The sequence below is a fragment of the Mustela nivalis genome, assembly GCF_964662115.1.
Source record: "Mustela nivalis genome assembly, chromosome: 8".
Classification (NCBI taxonomy): domain Eukaryota; kingdom Metazoa; phylum Chordata; class Mammalia; order Carnivora; family Mustelidae; genus Mustela; species Mustela nivalis.
In genome coordinates, this window is record NC_139027.1 from 104259534 (window position 1) to 104280236 (window position 20703).

The 20703-nt window shown below is 37.5% G+C and overlaps 1 protein-coding gene across 1 annotated transcript in view; it reads right to left on the bottom strand.

Annotated features, from left to right (window-relative positions):
- Positions 1–1866: 1866 nt before the first annotated feature.
- MACROD2 (mono-ADP ribosylhydrolase 2) overlaps positions 1867–20703 on the bottom strand; it is a 1944634-nt gene continuing 1925797 nt past the window's right edge. Inside the window, exons 17-19 of the mRNA XM_082743694.1 lie at positions 14074–14151; positions 10952–11020; positions 1867–5741 (exon numbers count right to left, since the gene is read on the bottom strand). Of these exons, the coding sequence (XP_082599820.1) occupies positions 10959–11020; positions 14074–14151 (140 nt within the window). The 3' untranslated portion in view covers positions 1867–5741; positions 10952–10958. The remainder of the gene's footprint in view (positions 5742–10951; positions 11021–14073; positions 14152–20703) is intronic.

Genomic DNA, 20703 nt, shown 5'->3' on the forward strand with positions numbered 1-20703 from the left:
TTCATAGATCTACTTTAGCTATTATCAGAAAAATGATTATGTGAAAATTTGCACTAGGTCAGTATTTTGTGTGTACATGTTTTAACAAGTTGACAACTTTAACAGTTTTATAAAATGATTCTTTCTTGTTCTCAGGGGCCCTTAATTTAAGGGCAAAATTTAAATCGACTTCAGTAGAAAGGATTTTATATGGTAAAGAGTCTTGAGCTCAAGAAAAGGCCATTTGCCTATAGTATCGAATAGCAGGATTGAATGCTAATAATTTACCAAGTGGCAAAGTATATCTTGGCATTTTATGTTTAAATTTGTAAGAGAGTTCAGTAATGTGTGAATATTTCCATCTGCCAAACCAAGAAGAAAGGGAGGCACTTTGTTTCTCAAAGCCCCACAGCTGGGCGGGGGTCCTGGTCAGACAATGTCCATGGTTATCATTGTCCCTTTTTGTCCTGAGGACCACCAGTAAAGTTGAGCAATGTTTAATGCCAACTTTGAATGATGTAAGGCACAGGGGCAGGAGTAGTAGGGGAGAAACACTAGAGTGACTGGCCGAGAGATAGAAAATTGGATATAGATAAAAAAACTGCACCTGAAAATACTAGAATCATGTCAAATTATCTTTGCAGTCACTCTGAGGCATTTGTGTTGAGGTTGCCCATTGCGGCATAAGACCATAATTTTTTCCTCACCGAACTTCATTTATCATTGGGAAAATGCCCTCTGGTAAAGCAGCTTTAAAAACCATATTTTCTTTTAACTATTAAATCTCTACCTTTGCTGGGTAAAGGGATGGACTTTCATTATTACCTTCTAGAACAGTAAAACTGAAAGCATCTCTTCTGAAGGAGATGGAAGGAATTTGATGGAATACATATTTCCATTTTCAAAAGAACACTGAGTTTTCCCCATAGTGATTTTGGTTGATCCATGGCCAAGCTCTTTAAATTATGTAATTGCATCATAAGTCCCTCAATAACAGACTGAGGATCATGGTTGTAGTGATCCCATAGCCAGCCCAGTGGCTGGCTCATAAAATGTTCTCAGAAAGAATTCCGGTAATGGAAAGTGGGTTCTGAAGGATGAGCCAGTGTTCATGGAATCATGATCTTCATCTCAACAACTTCTACTTCAACAACTTCTTGCTCCTCAGAGGCTGTTGCTAGGGTAATTAGCTATCTAGTAGCATTCTGAGAAAAAAAAAAAAAAAAATATATATATATATATATATATATATACACATTGGGACATGTGTCTGTACAAACTACGCTATAGTTTAATTTTTAAAGAGCTTTTATTTATGTATTTAAAGAGAAAGAGAGAGAGAGAGCATGTGAGTGGCAGAGAGAGAGAGAGAGAGAACCTCAAGTAGACTTGGAGCTGAGTGCAGAGACCCACACGGGCTTCGATCTCATGACCCTGAGATCATGACCAGAGCAGAAGCCAAGAGACCAATGCTCAACTGACTGAGCCACGCAGGCACCCCTAATTTTGAAAAACATGGCCACAACATTGACATCTCAGTAAAGGACAACTATTGGTAAGTTCAAATTACCTTAAAGGTACAATTTTAAATACATAATTTGCAACCAATACATCGTATTAAAAGAACAGTTTGAGGGCACTTGGGTGGCTCAGTGGGTTAAAGCCTCTGCTTTCAGCTCAGGTCATGATCCCAGCATCCTGGGATCGAGCCTCGAATCGGGCTCCCTGCTCAGTGGGGAGCCTGCTTCCTCCTCTCTCTTTCTGCCTGCCTCTCTGCCTACTTGTGATCTCTGTCTGTCAAATAAATAAATAAAATCTTAAAAATAAAAAACAGTTTGAGTTATTAGTCGTTTACGTGAGGAAACAAAAATTACAAGACACAAATAATTCTACTTTATCCTCTCAAACCAATTTTATTCATATTCTGTTCTAACAAATATAGTACGAAGGCAACAGTTGTTTAAGTTTTTTAGTGTATGGCACAGATGAAAAGAAACAAACAGATTTCGAAGCAGTCCAGCATTTAAATGCTGGTTTAACAAAAGAGGCACGTATTATTCTATTTAGCAGTTTATACCAGATATCAGAAGACATTTTTTTCCCCTTGCAAGCAACAGACTACATTTATTTGCATTAAGTAAAAACATATCTTGATCAAGAAAATTACTTTTTTTTTCTGATTTTCCTTTATATCACAAATGTCAGGGTAAGGCAAATCCTTAATGAATCATATGATAAAAACCCTATTCCCCAAGAAAATATATTGAACGTATTCTGCTAACTTTGTTATTTTTCAAAGCAAAGCTGACATGCACCACATACAGAGAAAAGTCATTTCAAATCAAGTGCATCAAGCAGAACTGTATTAATTCACAAAGAGGCTTTTCAGTATTTCATAGAAAGATTTACAATTAGCTGCGGTGGCAAATATGTGACCCACTATCACAGGCAGTATTTTGGATGCCTCCTTTGTAAGCTTTTATGAAAGAAGACTTGTCCATCATCTGAATAGTTACTAACTGGAGGAAAAGCCCCTTTGTCTCTCTCACAACGACTACCTTTCTAATTAGGACTACAGGTTCCCCTGCTATGGGCAAGTAGTGTTCCTATGAAACCTGTCCTTAAGCCGAAATGGGGTAAAGCAAAGAAACAATTACCATTCATTTATATGGAAATATTTTTGAGTCTTCCCAGACTCTCTTCTGATACCATAGGGCACATTTTGCTAATGGATGCACAAAATAAAATGAGATAAAGCACAGATGTTCACAGATGCAGGTCAAAGCTATGGCGGCTTGATGCTGAGACGCTGAGTGCGTTCCCAGGGAAGGAGCTCAGCGGGGCCATTCTCCCTGCTTGCAGTTTTTATAAAAGCAAAAGCTCTCTTCGGGGATTTCTTTAGGTAAACGGTAGCAGGTACTAATGTAGGTCTTTCATAAAAGCAAAGTGGCATAATGCAATTTCAGAAAGCAGGGACATCTGTATTATGTTGAGAGCCTACTTTGATCCTCTGTATGCAAACATGACTAATATTGGGTTATCTTTCTCCCCCTCTCCCTCACGGTCATGCCACATAGCCTGGCAGGGGTGTGGTTGGAAATTGACATCCGGGATTCATGTGCAGGAGAAGCAATCTGCCTTTCAAATTTTCCACTGTATAGCCTGTTCAATGACAGCGCCAGTGAAAAAAGGGTTTCCTGTGTTGAGGTGTCTTCGATATGGCCAAGACAGATTTTTAATCTCTTACTATTGAAATGCAAAGTGACTTCATTGTTTGTTTTAAGGATAAAAATCTCATAACCAAATAGCAACCAAAAGGCATAATGAGGCAAAAATGAAAACCCAATGTAATTATAAAGTTTAAACAAATTCAGGAGTGGGGCTAGGAGACTGACACCTCATTCTCTTAGTTTTGATCTCAAAGATTTCTTTCCTTTTCCTGAAGTTCTCATGAAGAGATTTCCCTCCCCCATTCTTACCCCGCCCGCATTTAAAATGAAGGAATAAAAATGGCTGTTGTGGATGATAAAGAGACCATCCTGAATGAAATAATTCCAGTCTCCACGGGTCCTAACGGGGACATTGGGTCTTTTTCATCATTGTCCATTAAGAAGTCCCCACCCTGCTTGTCTCTGTCACGTTGTTTTTAGCTGTAACTCATTCCTGGGCGTGAGTAGCACGAACATGTAGGAGTCCCTGGAAAATGTGCTCTTAGCACTCCTTGTTCAGTCCTTCACAGAGTGATGGCAACTTTCAATTAAGTTGTAAGGATGACAAGAAATACAGAAACTCTCAGGATGTGTATGACATCATTTCATGGATCACTTAAAATGGGACTTTCCCTTGTTTTTCTAGAAAGCCATGTCTCATGGCAGTAGGAGACATATACATTTCTATACCAAACTGTAAAATGACAGCAGAAAGAGAAATGGCCACGTTCCAAAATCATGAGGTCCCTTAAAAATCATTGCTGTTAGGCTGATAAGCAGTTGTTTTCTTTCTTTCTTTCTTTCTTTCTTTTTTTTTTTTTAGAAATACAGGATGTTAGAACATCCTACATATGCAGAAATCTAACTTACTAATGATTCTAATATATCAAAGAAGCCATCCAGAGGGGCAACAAATTCCAAAAGGGCTGAAACAAGCTTCATAGAAAAAGAAGGTGGATTTTCCATTGAGGAAAGAGCAAAACTGAAGAAGTCTGTGGAATATTTAGAAAACAGAACACCCTTTGATTTTAGAAATACCCAATTTGATCCATTACTGTTCTCCCTCCACTAAAAAATATATTTATATATTTATATATATAAATAACTCACAGTTCTAAAAGACCTTATAAGGAAGGTGGATTTGACGAGATATGCAAGAAGCATTATCAGTTTCCTCAGAAAAAAATACACTGTTCTTAGAACCTGAGGAAGATGTGGGAAGCAGGCATCTTGCCCCGTGTGGGTCACTATTGATGTCCTCTCTGGGACAGACACCTGGGACAATTTCTGACTTCCTCCTTGGCCGCTCATCCCCTGTGCCCATTGTACCACTGGAATCTTGGCTTAGTAATGCTGCTGCTCCCCTTCAAGGCCATAATCAAGGGATTTCTGGGAGTGGGGACAGGCTATCAAAGTAGTTTTGGATTTGGCATGAACAAAGCAGACTATTTAAAAGCAAGCCAGAACTGCAAGCAAGACCTCCAATTGCCTCTAACTTCAAATGAGAATGTCTGTGGGCCCTCAAACCTTGGGTAAAGACAAGAGGTTCTTTTATGAAAAGTGTATATATAAGAGATTTCAAGTAGAACTTTTAATATTCATAGACATATGTTTGGATTCTAAATGCAGCAGCCCCCCTCTCTCAACTAAAACACCTCGAAGAGTGTCATCCCTTCCAAACTGTGTCCCAAAGAGTCATATCTCACTCGTGGGCTCTATGCCGAAGCACACAGTAAAGACCTCATGAACCTGGGGAGATCTGCGGAAGGTCAGGGTCAAAGAATGTACCTGCAGTCCTGGCTGGGAAGGGAAAGCCCCCACTGGCTGTAGGGGGGCCATGCCTTCAGGGTAATGCCTTTACATTCTGCCCTGGATGAAATCCTCCTTCCACGTTCTTCATTAACCACATGGAACAGAGTTGTACCTTGGGAATCCCTGAATATAATGCCATTTTCAATTCATTGTCCTGACCTTTTTCCAAGTGATTTCTGAGCATTTTGCCCATTTTCTCTCCTGCTTCCTCTGTGGATTATACTGATCTTGGGCTTGAGGATTCCTAAAATTTAGCCTGCAGTATACCAACAATCATCTTCTGTCTCTTTCTTTGAAGAAACCACTGTATCGACCAGCTTTGTGACATAATCAAGAAAGCAGACAGGGACCAGGATACTCCTGTGAGTGTTAAACTGTGCCACTGTGACCCTGGGAAAAGTCACTAAAGAGAAAAAAACAGAAATTACAGGGATAGTGCCTGAAAGACGCATTGACGTGGGACCCTTTGCCAAGTTCAAGGAAACTTTTTTTCTTTTTACTTTTTTTTTTTTTTTTTTGTCTTTCTTTTTTTCTGCAGGTAAACAGAACATAATGCAGCTGGAGAAATTAGAGCAAAGGATTCCCTGTCCTTTTGTGGGACTTGCCCCCCCATACCCCCCTCCTCCACAGCTTGCACTCCTGTCTTCCTACACCCACCCCCCCAAGGGCCAGGAGAGGCCTGCAATGCCTAGGACCACGATTGACTTCCATTTCTTTGTTCCTTTGCTTCATCTTGTGCCCCTGGCAAAGACAAGGAGAAACCATTTGTTAGATGAAAGATCATAGATTTCGTAGATTTAACAAGGAATATCTTTTTAACACAGTCATTTAAATGTTTCGTACCCCTCAAACAAGCCTAGGAATATCTTCTCTGACTATCAAAGTACTTTGGATACTGGAGCTGTAATTGCTGGCACAGGGTATCTTTAAAGAGCATATAAATCGCAGCTAATAAATGTATGCTATGTTGATGACTTGTTTCCACTGATGGGGTGATTAACTCTACTCTTCAAAGTATTCTTTGAAACACCTAATCTTGGATTGATGAGTCCTCCTTTCTAGGGTCCATTCACACACACTGGTTTCCAGAGCTCGACACAGGAATAATGGTGACAATTTTCATAATGCTGACCTGCAGAAGTCATTGATGGCTGTCCCACCACTTTGAAGTCTTATTAAGTCTCTGCTGTGTTCCCCACTTGGGAGAAGACACTGTGTCTTAGATAGTCTTTATCTTTTTAGATTTTAGAAGATGTGGTATAATCCACATAGAAGGAAATGCATAGTTCTTAAGCCTACCTCAGTCTGTATGAACAAAGGCATTCATTTAACACACACCACTATCAAGATATAAAACATTGCCATTACCTCAAAAGTTCACTTTCCAACTATTAGCTCCTGCTGGAACCAGCAACTGATCTGATTTCTATCACCATAAATTACTACGTGTCTATACAGAAGAACTGAAGCAGATGATCTCCGAGTTAATTTTCTCTCTGGTGTTCCTATGAATCTTTAAAGTACTCTTTGAGGTGTGTGTGTGTCTATTTAAAATAGACAAAAGTAGATGAGAAGAAAAAAAATCCTATGTACTCCCTCCATTGATGATAACTTATGCAGTTAATATTATGGAATATTTCTTTATGGTATTTTTCTGAATCTCTTATACAAAGATATACAATTATAAATTTTAATTTTAAAAATGAAAATTGTAAACATAAAGAAACCTACAAACAGTATAACATACCTAGAATATATTCCCTTTCCAGATTTAATAAGTGCTAATATTTTTCAAATTTCCTTGCAATCTTTTACTTTTTAAAAATAAAAGACTGTAGGTAAATTAAAGTATTTACAAATTAATTAATTTAATTTATCAATAGGTTCAACTATTTCTCTTCCTTCCCAGAGATTACCAAACCCTGATAAGTGTGGATCATTTTGCATGTTTTTATATTTTTACACAAATATATATTCACAAATAACATACATAACAGAAAGTATTTAGTATTTTTTGTGTATTATAAAAAGCACATCAGTAGTAATTTTGTTTTACCCTATTTTTAGGGTAATTTATTATTATAAATTTATAATCAAAATATATTTTGATTTGCTTTTGTATTTATCATTTTCCTTGGCCTACAGTTGTTTCCTGCTTTCCTCTGGATTCAGTTTTCTTCTTACTATTCTACATCCTTTAGTAGCTTTTAAAGAAAGGGTATGTGAAGAGCAAACTTTTTTTTTCCTGAAAAATGGCAGTTATTATCTTCTTAAATGATAGTGAAACTTTACTATAGAACTCTATACTGACAATTGTTTTTATTCATGTTTGAAGACTCAGAATTATTCCACTATCTCCTGAACTAAATCCTAAATGTTGGGAAGCCTGCTGTCTAGGCCATACTTATTTTTTTGTAGGTTAACTCTGCTTTTCCTTTAATTGTTTTCCTTTTTTTTTTTTTTCTTATTTCTAGTGTTCTGCAATGCCTGTGTTGGGTTTATTTTAAACATGTCTGTCTTGTGACTTACTATTCTTTTAACTTAAAAACTCATGGACTTCTATCAATTTCTGATAAATTCTCAGAAATTATCTTTCAAATACTATCTACTATCTCCTTTTAGAATGTGTAGTGAAGACAAACACATTGATAATTCTCCTTCCTGCCCCCATGTCTCCTCATGTGTCATTCATATCACTACATGCTTATTGGCTTTTTTCAAATTTTTCTTAATTTTTCATAGTGTTACCCTTTTCTTACAGTTTTATATGTGCTTTTAATCTTTATTTTCTTTTAAATGTACTTATTCTATAAAATCTTCAGAATTTTCTGCTCTCTCATTTTCATAATGCTAATCATCATGTCATTTCACCCATTGATTTTCACTCATGGTAGATCACTTCATCATGTTTTTTTTTTTTTTTTAAAGATTTTATTTATTTATTTGACAGGCAGAGATCACAAGTACGTGGAGAGGCAGGCAGAGAGAGAGGAGGAAGCAGGCTCCCCGCCGAGCAGAGAGCCCGATGCGGGGCTCGATCCCAGGACCCTGGGATCATGACCTGAGCAGAAGGCAGAGGCTTTAACAACACTGAGCCACCCAGGTGCCCCATCATGTGTTTTTGTAAGTCTTAAAGTTGTGAATTCATCTTCAGAGAATTTTTTTCTTCCATGGGAATTCCAAGTGATAGATTTACTTTTCCATTTGTTATCTAGAGCAGGAATGATACTGGTCTCTAATCAACTATTAAATATACAGTCTGTGTATTGCTGTCTGACTGTGGGTGGCATAAGTTTGCATTTCAAATTCATGGTATTTTTGTGTTTTCTACCTATCATAGGAGCCTTCTTCCTTCCCCTCACTGCACTCTGAGCAGACAGAAGTCTCCTTGTTAACATCTTCAGCTGGGAATCCCAGACTTATTATGTAAATGTATCAGTTTTCATATCTCCCCTTGAATGGCTCTAGGTCCCAGGTGGGCATTAGAATGCAAGGATCTAGCCATAGGGCTGATCTCTGCATCTATGACCAATCAGCAGCCCTTAGGGTTACTGCATGTTCAACTCACTACACTACTGCTTTGGCTTTCAAATTCTTATTTCTGGCACCTTTGCTTTCATGTCAGTTGAGCTGTGTATTTAAACATTTCTTTGTTATAATTTATCTCATTTCTAAACATTTATATTGGGAGATGTGCTATAAAACCCCACCTTTCCAGTTACTGTTGCTACATCACAAACCATCCCAAAACTTAGCGGCTGAAAACAAAATGGTTTATCATTTTTCATGTTCCTATAGGCTTGGAGCCAGCTGGGCAGTTTATCTGCTCCAGGTGGTATCCACTGGGGCCCAAACACCCAAAATTGCCTCTCAGTTTCCAGAATCTCTCTCCATGGAGTCTTCCTCATTCTATAGTAGAGGTGAGCTTCTTACAGGATGGTTGGGTTCCAAAACCAAGCATTTTGAGAATGTAAAAAAGGAAGTTACAAAGCCTCTTACAGTGTACCTTGGTAACCGCCACACTTGGACTGCCATGTTTCTCTAGAACCGTGTTTCTCTAAACTACCTTCACATGATGTTAGATACTTGTTGAGAAATTAATTTTACATTTTTAGAGTGTTCTGTTGACTCACTGAGTCCTTCCCTTTTGTCATTTGTGATTACTGATTTTTTACAATTATAAATTATATAAGACTAAATTTTCTTGTATTATATCTTAGAACTTTGCAATTCTAATTTGTTTTCATTGTATTTAATTTCCTTTAAGGTGTGATGCACAGAACTAAAGGTTCCTTCTTTTGAACTACCACAGACCTCTACAAATTCAGCTGTGTAAATATTTCTGTGGGAATCACTAAAGTTCCTTGGGTCATACTGTTCTCTGTGACAACTGGGTTTGTCACTACAACTCACTATTGTTTAGGGAGCAGTATGGTGTCAACAAATAATTTTGTCCTGAGAGTGTCTGAATTTCCATTGATCATCCAAGTGACCCAGTCATTTCTCCTTCCTGGAATTGAGTTTCCTCAAATTAATCTTGAATTTTTAAGGTTTGACAACGTATTCATTTGGGTAAAGGTATTCATGTTTATGATCAAGGAAAATACTTTGACATGAACCAAGGAAATATTTATCTGGGTACTTTATTTAGATATGGATCACACAGGAAAATCATAGTATCTGTAAGAAAAATTCTAGAAGTCTATAGTTTGTTGGCAACAAAGGGCAGAAGGTAAGGCAGAAGGTGAGGAACTTGTATTTGAATTGTTCAGGTTTAGTCTCACTTCATTACTTTTTAATGGAAACTTCTCTACCATATCATTTCTGCAGCTTAGTAGGATAATTCTAAATACATGAACAAGGTTTAGGAAAAAAAAAAGAAACGTTTATAAGACTGTATTTGTGTGAGTTTTATTTCTTTTAGCAGTCTTATGTTATATGTATGTTACACAAATGCTATTATATTTTTAAGTTTTAAATGATGTTCAAGATTATGATGGGAAGGACAGTTGTCTACTTTCATATATTCTCAAACTTTGTTCTGCTGTGATGCTGGAACTCAAGAGTCTGGTGCAACATGGCCTTTTGGGTGAGTACAGAGACCTACCACGAAGATGGAGGGAGTGCAATAAGGTCCTGAGAGGCAATGGTGCTAGCACAATTGTGTTTTACACTGGATGACCCACCTTTGATGTGGCGGGTCCCAGTTAGGATGTTTCCCAGTTAGTATTTTCAGCTAAGAATCAGAATAGTGAGCTTGACTTCTCTAATGCTTCTCACCAGCCCTCAAGATATGGAAAGGGGTTATAGACTATTCCTCATTTTAGATAAATTTCAGTCTCTGCTAAGAGATTTAGAATGTTGGTTTGGAAAAACTCTTAAATGTGATCTGACCCCAGCCTATGATTTTCTTGGGGAGTTCCCTAAGGCTCATTTAACTCAACAAACCCTGTTCAGACACACACGTCCACGGGTTGTGGTGTGACAGCATAGGATACAAGTCAGGCTTCTTTCTGCCTCAACACACCAAGTGCCTTTCCACATTCTCTAGGGTAGAGATTTAAAAACAGATATACTAAACAACACAGCAGGTAGCTTCTAGAAAAGCAATGCTTCAGAATCAGCCTGTGGTTGCTGAAATAATTTCATCCCTCCAGGAGGCCAGGAGGTTAGATGGATGGAAACATTTTTCTCCTGTTGTCAAAACTCAGTGAACCAGGGAAATGCACATCTGAATATGCTGTGGCTTATCTTTTCCCCTCAAAGGATGGTAGGTTTCTTGGGGTTATCTTGGCTCCTTCCACTGTGTCATTTGGTATAAGGATTTTTAAAGTTTAGCTTGAGCCACACTGTGGGACTTGGCAGAACCGAGGGAAATCCAATATGCCATTTACAAACACTTCCCATGGCTGGTTTAATCAATTGAAAATCCCACTACAGGGGCAACTTACCTATTAGTTAATCTTCTTGCTGACTCTCTGTTGGGTCATTTACACTGTCAACCTGACTATTCATTTCAACTGTAACCAGAAAGGAAAACAAAAAAAGGTTGTCTTTATTAAACCCAAATCTTTTGAACACATTAAAATGGTCTTTGAGTTGTAACATTACTGATCTCCTATCTTATACTTCTTTTCAGTTCATTTTCATTCATTCAAGATTTGGGGAATAAGTCTTGTAGATTTTTAGCGGCAGGGGCCAGGGAGGGCAGGATTACTTCTTAATGAACTGTAGAAGCTGAGTTGTTGTTTTATACCAGATTTTTGGGTGGGCATTTTGGGTTTATTGATTACCATCCTGAAGTAAATCCAAAGGCCTTAGTAGATGTCTAAGAAAATAACAAGAAAACAAAGCAAAACAGATTGTTGCCAAGTAGAGAGTTAAGCAGCTCTCTCTGAAATGGCAACATTGATAGGCCTGTTTGGTTTGCAAATCTGAATTTCAAAACAGATTCTCTAAACTTGCCAGTGGACTCAGCAGCAGTGGATGCCCTGTGATAGAAAAACAAAACATCTAACCAGATCACACCGTGATGATAAAACGTGTGCTTTTACTTTAACTGTGTGTATTGGTCTATGCAATCATTTGCATAAAAATAGAATGCATAATTAATGTCCTTTCCAGAAGTATCCCAGAGCAGGCATAGCAGTCACTCTGGAAATTTTCAAGGGTCAGTAGGTTCAATTAGATGGATATTTTAAAAGCATCAAAGCGCATATTATAAAGGGAGAGACAATATACAAATGGAACAATGGTCAGACCATATATAACAATATAACTTAAGAAAAACCTTTGTGGCTACCAGCCTGGGCAACCTGACCACATCCTCTGTAGCAATCAGCTTAGGATGGTCAGGACTTGGACAATGTCTGCTGGCTTCACTAGAGTTTGCCCTCTGATTCCAACGTGGGGCCAAACAGGGAAAGTCGGATATGTTCCCAAACCCGTCTCCCACTTCTAGTGTGCTCAAATCCAGCTTTCCTATGCCAGCAACCTTGAGTCAGAGGGTGCTTGAAGCCATGTCTTAACTTTAAAGGTTTCCCACTTTTCTGCCTGCATTTGAGCCCACCAGCACAAGGGATAATGGCCGTCACCCTGGCTATTGTACCTGAATAAGTAACCTCTGTTCTTGTTCGGGTAGTCTTCATTTATGGGCACAGAATCAACAATCCAAGCTATTTTTCTCAAACAGGAAAATTTGATTAAAGGAAAGTAGTGGCAGATGCTGGTTTTCACACTCCAAAGAGGCTTGAAAGAAGGAGTGACACTGAAGGGCATACCACCAACTCTTTCTCAGGGAGAAGGTTTTAAAAGCAGGTCTCTGTTCCACCTGCAAACTATCCTGGGTTTCTAATGATGTGTGAGCTTTTTCTAAACCCCAGGTGTAAACTGGCCAGATGTAGCAATGCTACCTGTATAAGGAGAATAATGCATGTGCTTTCCAGTCTGGTCTACGAAATTACTGTAAGGTCACCCATCTCAGTGAGGGAGCCTCCCGAATCAAATACATGAGAGCATCCCTTCTCTGTTTCTTCTTCCAACCCAAGGGTCACTCATTCCGAAACCTATTAATAAATAGCATCCCATGATGAAATAAGTTTGGGAAAAGCAATGGTAAACCATGTTGATAAATTTCTTCACAGCTGAGTTTTCTGAGAGCCTGAAATATATATGGAGAATCTCAAAGAGAGGACTAAATCTTACTATTTTTCATGTTTCTTTCCCTTTCACTCAATGAGCATCATATGCGCCTGCCATTCTTCAGAACATGTTTTGCAGAGAACTAGTTAAGAACCAGGTGACAATAATATCACAACCAGGCTGCGGCAGGTTTCGTTCAACTGAGCACGACTAACATGTGGTAGCCTTTAATGGATCTGAGGTTGAAAAACATTATTCTTCTAGGTAATGCAACCCATGAGTTTAAAAAAAAAAAAAATTGGTTTGTATGGAAGGGCTTATGATTAAGGGAGGAGATTCAGGTGATGAAAAGCTTATAGCAGAATGGAATACCTAGTACAGAAAACTCTATTTAAAACCACCAAGTAAATTCACCTAGCAGATTTTACCAGTTGAATTTTTCCCAAGGTCATTATTAATTCAAAGCAATTCACTTTTTTTTCTTTGGCTAAAATGAACCAAACAGCAAGGTATATATGAACAGTTGATAACCAACCAATTTTGGTTCTCTTGAGGTTTGGGGGCCAGTGGAATCAAATATTTATTAAATCATATGTTCACAAATAATTTTTTTTTAAACCAAGTAATATTTCAAAGCATTCCCAGAATCATTATACGGGGTGGGGGGCGGTATATTAGTATTTCTCAGGCTCAGAGTATTCAGATACCTTCCAAATGAGACGTGAATAAAGACAGATTTTGTAAACTGATTTCTAAGGTGATTTTAATTTTTTTTTTTTAATTTATTTGAGAGAGAGAGTGAGAGAGCATGAGAGGAGAGGTCAGAGGGAGAAGCAGACTCCCCATGGAGCTGGGAGCCTGATGTGGGACTCGATCCCAGGACTCTGGGATCATGACCTGAGCTGAAGGCAGTCGCTTAACCAGCTGAGCCACCCAGGTGCCCTCTAAGGTGATTTTAAAGATCGACTGTGTTTTTGGCCAAGCCATCTGAAGTGATGTAGTGAGGCAAAATGATGAAGGTCCAAGATAACCTTAGCCCAAACTCAAGTCAAGGCTCTCCTGAATGTTTCCTGGAGTCCCTATAGAGCAGGGATAACTTTGGGCAAGTGCTTTTTGTGGAAGTAAGAGATATTCCCATCCAGTTCACCAGCTGGACTTCAGTCTAGTTTACCCTTGGTATTACCCACGATGGCCTCCGTATTATGAGGTGTGATTAACAACTGAGGCACATAGTGTTATAAAACAGCTAGCGTCAGTTTTTTTAAAGGCTGCCAATTTTATTAGTTCCTAGGAGAACATGGTTTTTGAACTTTACTTTGTTCTAACTGAATATGTTGCTTCATAGAATAGATAGCTCCTTTAATCCTAGATTACACACAGAAAATGTGTCAGATTTGTAGTTTGCATGAGCTCAAATAGCTCAGAACTTTACCATCGGGACTTGGAGAGTTTTCTGTGTAGCCAGACCCTTCGCTTTGCACAGGAACTCTAGGTGTGTCCTCGCCTTGAGCTGAAAGAAAGGAGATAGTCCTTGATTAATAGAGAATTAGAACAGCCTGACTGCCAATTGTTCTGTCACCCTCCATTGCCCTCTTAAATTTAAAAATACTCCTGGGATTCAACTTCTTTTGCAGAAAAGGTTAAGGGAGGAAACAGTGGGTTGAGCTGCCTGAATTCTTTAGCGCTGTCATCTACATTCTCTTTAATTTGTGAGATAATCGCATACATACATACACAATTTCTCAAATTTAAAAATCTGGTAGCATGAAAGCAGGGAAACTTGGTTCAATCAGAACAACCTACAATTTAAATTTAGGGAAGTGTGTGTGTGTACGTGTGCATGTGCATGTACGTGCGTGTGTGTGTGTGTGTGTGTGTGTGTATAAGTTTATGTAGCTTAACCTTTGAAGAGAAAAGGGAGAAAAGAAAACCTGTTTTGCCTTAGGCATGCCTAAAAGCTGAAAGATTTATCTTCCTGGCAGTGAGGGTTTTTTTGTTCAAAGACAAAATGAACGGCTTAGATGCCTTCCTAGGAGACATTCTCAGATGCTGCCATTTTTAATTGCTGAGAATCACATCTTTATTAATCTCTGTCATGATTGATCTCTGTTTTGCACAGTGTGTCATCCTTTGCTGTGGCTGAATCTATAGAACATGCTTAAAGGTAGTAGTAAGTGGGTTGTTTTCTCTTACTGTGAGAAACTTTCCAGATAGCCTAAAGGATGACAGTATCTTCCATCTTAGTTAAATACCTATTACGTTTTCACAACTTGAAGGCCAGGGGCATTTAGAAATAGAGATACAGGTAAAGGTCTGGCAATCTATAATTTCAAAGTTGATATTGTTTCTATACTTTTTAAAAGCATAAGGTTGGGTGCATTTTCATTACGTGAGTATGTATTGAGCTCAGAGTATGTTAAACTTCATGTGCCTGTTGGTGAGTAAGAAACAGGGATGGTAAAGGTCCAGTTTATAATCTCCTCAAAGGAGGGGATCCTCAAAGATAGATCTTGCCCTCTGATAATGATGGACTGAAGCTGACAGTCATGAAGGTTGACTCAAAGATGACCAATCTCTGAACTCTGGTGGATGGATGGTAGGAAGGTCAGTACTTGAAGACATATAAAACAAACAGAGTGGAGGGAAGTGAAGAAAGCCATTTTAGATTTGAAGCCTGAAGGGCAGGGCCATATAAGTGGAGATACTAAACAAGCTTTTGCATTCAATCCTGAGGAAGCGAACTGTGAATAGGCATGTGGGTATTTGTGAAATGTCAATGTGGAAGTAACATTGATGAAATGAAGGTAGATGAGAGAAATCAGGAAAAGGATAACAGAAGAAAAGAAATGACCAATAGATCCCAAGCCTTCAAGTGAAAGTAACTGTGCCATAAGTTGTTTTCTTTAGTTACGGAAGATGAGGTTGGGAAAAGGAAAAAAAACTTGAACCTCCCAACTGTACTTAAAAGCATATCATATTCTTCTCACTCCACTAATTCTAAAAAGCGGACCATTTTCAATTTCTCATCAACACATTCCTCTAGGCACAATTACAGAAGAAATCTTTGATGGATTTCTTTAAGGCTCAGAGCTGGAATGCTTAATTAACCATTATGCTTAATGGTTAATTAAGCTTCAAAACAGAATTGGGGAGAAATGGAAATATTTGATTTCATATAAACATAATAAATTTTTGGATGGAAAAAATACCATAAGAAATGTTTAGAAGAAAAATACTATAAATTGAAGGAAAATTCTTATACCTTTTATTATAGAGAAAGGGTTAATATCTTTATAGTACTTCTAAAAATAAAGATTAAGAAGATCAAAAACTGGGTAGAAAGTTGAGCAAGAAATTTAACAGACAGTTCATAAAAAAAAAAAAAAAAGAAAAAAGTGGCCTGTAATCACATGAAAGATGATTCACTTTGCTCATAATGAAAGAAATGAAAATTGAAATTATACTGAGAAAGGGATTTAAGCCTAAGGTGAATTATCATGATGTAGACTAACCCTCCTACCAATAACAGGAACACTGGTGAGGTTATTTAAGAAACTATTTTCACTCAGTAAAGAGCCATCAATACACACAAGCTCGAGGAGGTATAACATGGTGAGTCTGACATTCCACATGTGCCAACAAGTTGAACAGAGCCTCCAGATGTCTTATGAGGCCTGAGGGGTGGGGTGGGGCAAAACTTGGAGATCAGGGCTAGCCAAGGAAGAGGTGCCTAGAAAAGTACTCAAGTCTTCTGTGGGGCACCTAAAGGGTTATATTCTGGGGGCAAGGATGAACCTGATATAGACCAGCTCTTAAAAAAACTGAAGTCCAACTTTTAATCAATTCAATTCCTGATTATATAGTAGTGCTCTGCTCACTATTACTGGCCTGTCAGAAGCAAAAATAAATCCTTTCCAAAATGAGATAAAACCACCCAGAGCCTCAAGCTGTCTCTATAATTATTCACACACAGTGTCCAGAGTTCAATAAAAAAATTATTTTGGTAATTATTATTAAAATTAAAATTATTTTAAAAATTTATTTTATTTTATTTTATTTTATTACTAAAAATTTATTTTGGTAAAAATTATTTTGGTTCTTCTGGTATTCCAGAAGAACAAGAACAAATCACTGAAATCCAAGAGAATAAGACAACATGTAGAGATAAGTTAGAGATCTGGATATCATAGAGAAAATTTAAAAACTGTGATTAATATATTTAAGAATTAGATGCCAATTTGGAGAATATCCATGGCAAAGGAGTTTATCAGATAACTAGGCACTATTTAAAATGTCAGATGTAAATTCCAGAACTGGAAAATATATTATAATTGAAGTGGTTCATTTAGTAGGTACCTTTGGCAGCCATTAGACACAGAAGGGATTAGTAAACTGGAAACTAGATTAGAAGAAACTATAAAATACAGATAAAAAATATAGAAAAGAGTTAGTAGACATATGAGATAGGGTCTATCCAGTGTGTAATGTGGAAAAAGCAATATTTAAGATATAATGACTAATTTCCCCAAATTAATGGGATAGCAAACCACTGTTTTAAAAGTGCTCTGATCTCTAAGCAGAATTAATGCAAAGCAAGTATCACACAGGCCAGTTGTTCAAAAACTGCTGAAAGCCAAGGTTAAAAAATAATATAAAATTAGTATACATCAAAATAGCAATGATAGAACTTCCAGATGCCTTCTCAGCAAAAATAATGGAAGGCAGAAACAGTGCAATGGCATCTTCAAAGTGCTAAATGAAAGATCACCAGTGCAAAATTTCATACCAAACAAAAGTGTCTTTCAAATTTGAATTTGAAATAAAATTTCAGGGAAAAAGAATCATAATTTGTTCAGGGACAAAAACAGTAGACCTTCACTGCCTACACTGAAGGAATAATTTTCACCATACTCAAAAATCAATTTCAGGTAGATTTTAGAACTAAGTGTGAAAGGTAACTTGGAAAAAGACCTTCACATCATTAGGTGAAAATTTTTTACACAGGAAAAACAAAACAATAACCCTCATGGAAAAGACTGATATGACAATCTGGACAATACTAAAATTAACATTAATGTATGGAAACACACCATTAAGAAAGTAAAAATAAAACAGAGTGGAGAAGGTATTTGTAATATATATATTACTGATTCCTGTACTGAATAAAAAGAAATAAATAGACAAAATAACAGGAGAGACAGGGACCCCAATAGAAAATGGGCAAGACACAAACACGAATGTCATAAGAGGATATTCTGTTAGTCACTTAATTTTTTGAGTGACTTTTGCCAAATCTCAGTATTTAGAAGCCTTGGCTTTTTCACTACTAAAATGACTACAGTATGTTCTAACTCCTTGTCTAACTTATAATATGTTCTAACTCCTTGTTTAACTCTCTGAGACACCATCAGAGCTAATTAATACATAACAGTATTATTATTTTTTAAGATTTTATTTATTTGACAGAGAAAGACAGAAAGAGAGGGAACACAAACAGGGGGCGAGGGAGGGGGAGAAGCAGGCTTCCTGCTGAACAGGGAGCCCTATGCGGGGCTGGATCTAAGGACCTAGGATTATGACCTGAGCCAAAGGCAGATGCTTAACGATAAGCCATCCAAGCGCCTCATTATTATTATTATTTTTTTAAATAAGAAATGATTACACTGAAAGGGAAATTAATTGACCTAACACTATACACTGCTTCCCTGACTCTCCCTTCAGGGTTGTTGTTTGTAGTGGGATTTAAAGGTACCTGTGGCCAACTCTTCCGTGAAATATCTTTCAAGGTCATTACTATCAATGATAATAACCCTTTGGTGTTATTATGGAGAAACCCCTGTGGCATCACAGATAACTTTTTATCTAATAGGCAGGATGCTAGTCAATTAAACAATGCTCAATGGAAATGAAGACACAGAACACTTAAGAACTGAGTGAGAGACAGAGGAAGAAGTTGAAGAAGGCAAAACCCAAAAGGCAGATCAAAAAATAGTGAACATAAGCTTTGTCTTTACAATTTTATTATTTTGTAATACTAAACATTCATATGAGAAATCTCAGGTTATGTCACCAAACTGGCACAGATTAGCAGGAGATCCATGACCCAGAGAGACAAAACCAGAAATCAAAGTTGTAGCTCTATATATTGCAGCATTCCAGGAGCAGAGAGAGGCATCATCTGTCAGATCTGTTTCCCAAGACTCTAAAGGGTATGTTTGATAGACATTATTAATTTATTTAATATCATGAGTATGCAGGATATGTGCATGTGGTATGAATATATGACTGTGTTGCAGTGAATGCTGTGTGTGTGTGTGTGTGTGTGTGTGTGTGTGTGTGTAATATATTTGGGAAGAGGGAGAGGAATGACAGACATTTGTGACTCTGACGTGTGTGATGTGGAACTGGTATTATCCTATCAGCTTTTACCCTCCTGGGCAATGCAACTGAGGGCCCCAGAGAAATGAGTCCATTTCATATAGACAACAGAATCTGATCAAAGCAAAAATTGCCTCTACAGCTTGTTTACTCCAGTTTGCCCATCCCTCCCCCCACTTTGATTGCTCCGGCTTAGAACACAAGCAAGAGGTGCATTTCGGGGCTCCCAGCAGGAGATGAAAGATGCTAAAATAGAAAGTGTCTGGGACATTCAGTACCTTTTTCATTTTCAATTACCAACAGCAACTGTCCTCCTCAAAGCCTTGATTATGGTAACCTTTTGTAGGTCAGTTGTATTACATAAAAAGTAATAAATTAAGCAGGACTCATCATAAAGAAAAGATACTCAGATGCTCATAGGATGCAGTTAACCAGATTTTTGATACATAAACATAGAGAGATGCTGGAGGGTCCTTCAACTTTTTCTTTTGAGCTTTGTGTTAACAATAAACTGCATGCAACAAATAGAATGACTCTAAGAAATAATTATTTCTTAGAGTATATAGTTTCATAGGTGTAATGATAGCCATAGAGAGAGCTGGGCCCGTCTGGATTTAAAGTGATTGGTATTGACCCAAATTAAGGTGGTATTCTTGAATTTTCTTGACAACTTTTGCCTTTTCTGTCTTCCAACCTCACAATTAATGTGGTGGATTAGATAATTATTCAGAAATGTTCACTTCCTATCTTCTACCACCATGGAAGTCTATGTCACTGTCCCTTGACATTGGACTTGGCCATGAAATTTGTTTTGGCCATTTGGATGTTAGGAGAAGTGAGTCAAACAGCGCTTAAAATACATTTGTACAATTGGGGTTTGACTTCTCATGCTTCTGCCTTTTACCCTAAGATCAACATGCTTTAGGGAGCAGTTGATCCAAGGAGAGTATGACCTGGGTTTAACTCACAGCCTGACTTCCTCCCTAACCCACACTAAATGTAGTTGATTCTCATATCCATGAGCAGAAGATAGATGATTATTGTTCTAAGCCCATGAGATTGAAGATGGCTTTCTATGCATTATTGTGGTGATAGTTGCCATTCTTAATAATACACTTTAATTGACTCAGTCCTGACATTGCTTCTTAATTTTGTCCCATAGCAATCATAGCTATAAAGTTATGAGCTTGATTTATTCCTAGTTTTTCTTGAACACATACTAATACTTTAATTTATTAATGTTAATTAAATGAATTAATTTGTTAAAGACATGTTTTTGGGGGATTTCTGTATTGATTTTTTGGGAACATGGCCTGCCCATTAGGTCATTTGTTCAGTTTTCCCTTCATTGTAGAGAGTTTTCTCTTCTATATCTTGACTTCTGAATTTCAGGGACACCAACTGTTCCCACATAGAGCAATTTATTCCCTCTCTCTTCTATATATATCATTTTTTCTCGAATTGTTTTAGAGTTTCTGTGTTCTTTTTCACTGTGATCATCTCAAGCCTTTTTTCTTTGTCAGTAACTTGATCTTTGCTGTTCTTAATTGATTTATTTTGCTAATGGTTGAAAAATGTGTCTCCTTCATGCTTACATTTGAGATCATATGCCATTTTATCACCTTAACTTCAAGATTTTTAATCTTCTTTTGAAATTCTTTTATAGCTATTATAAGGACTTTTT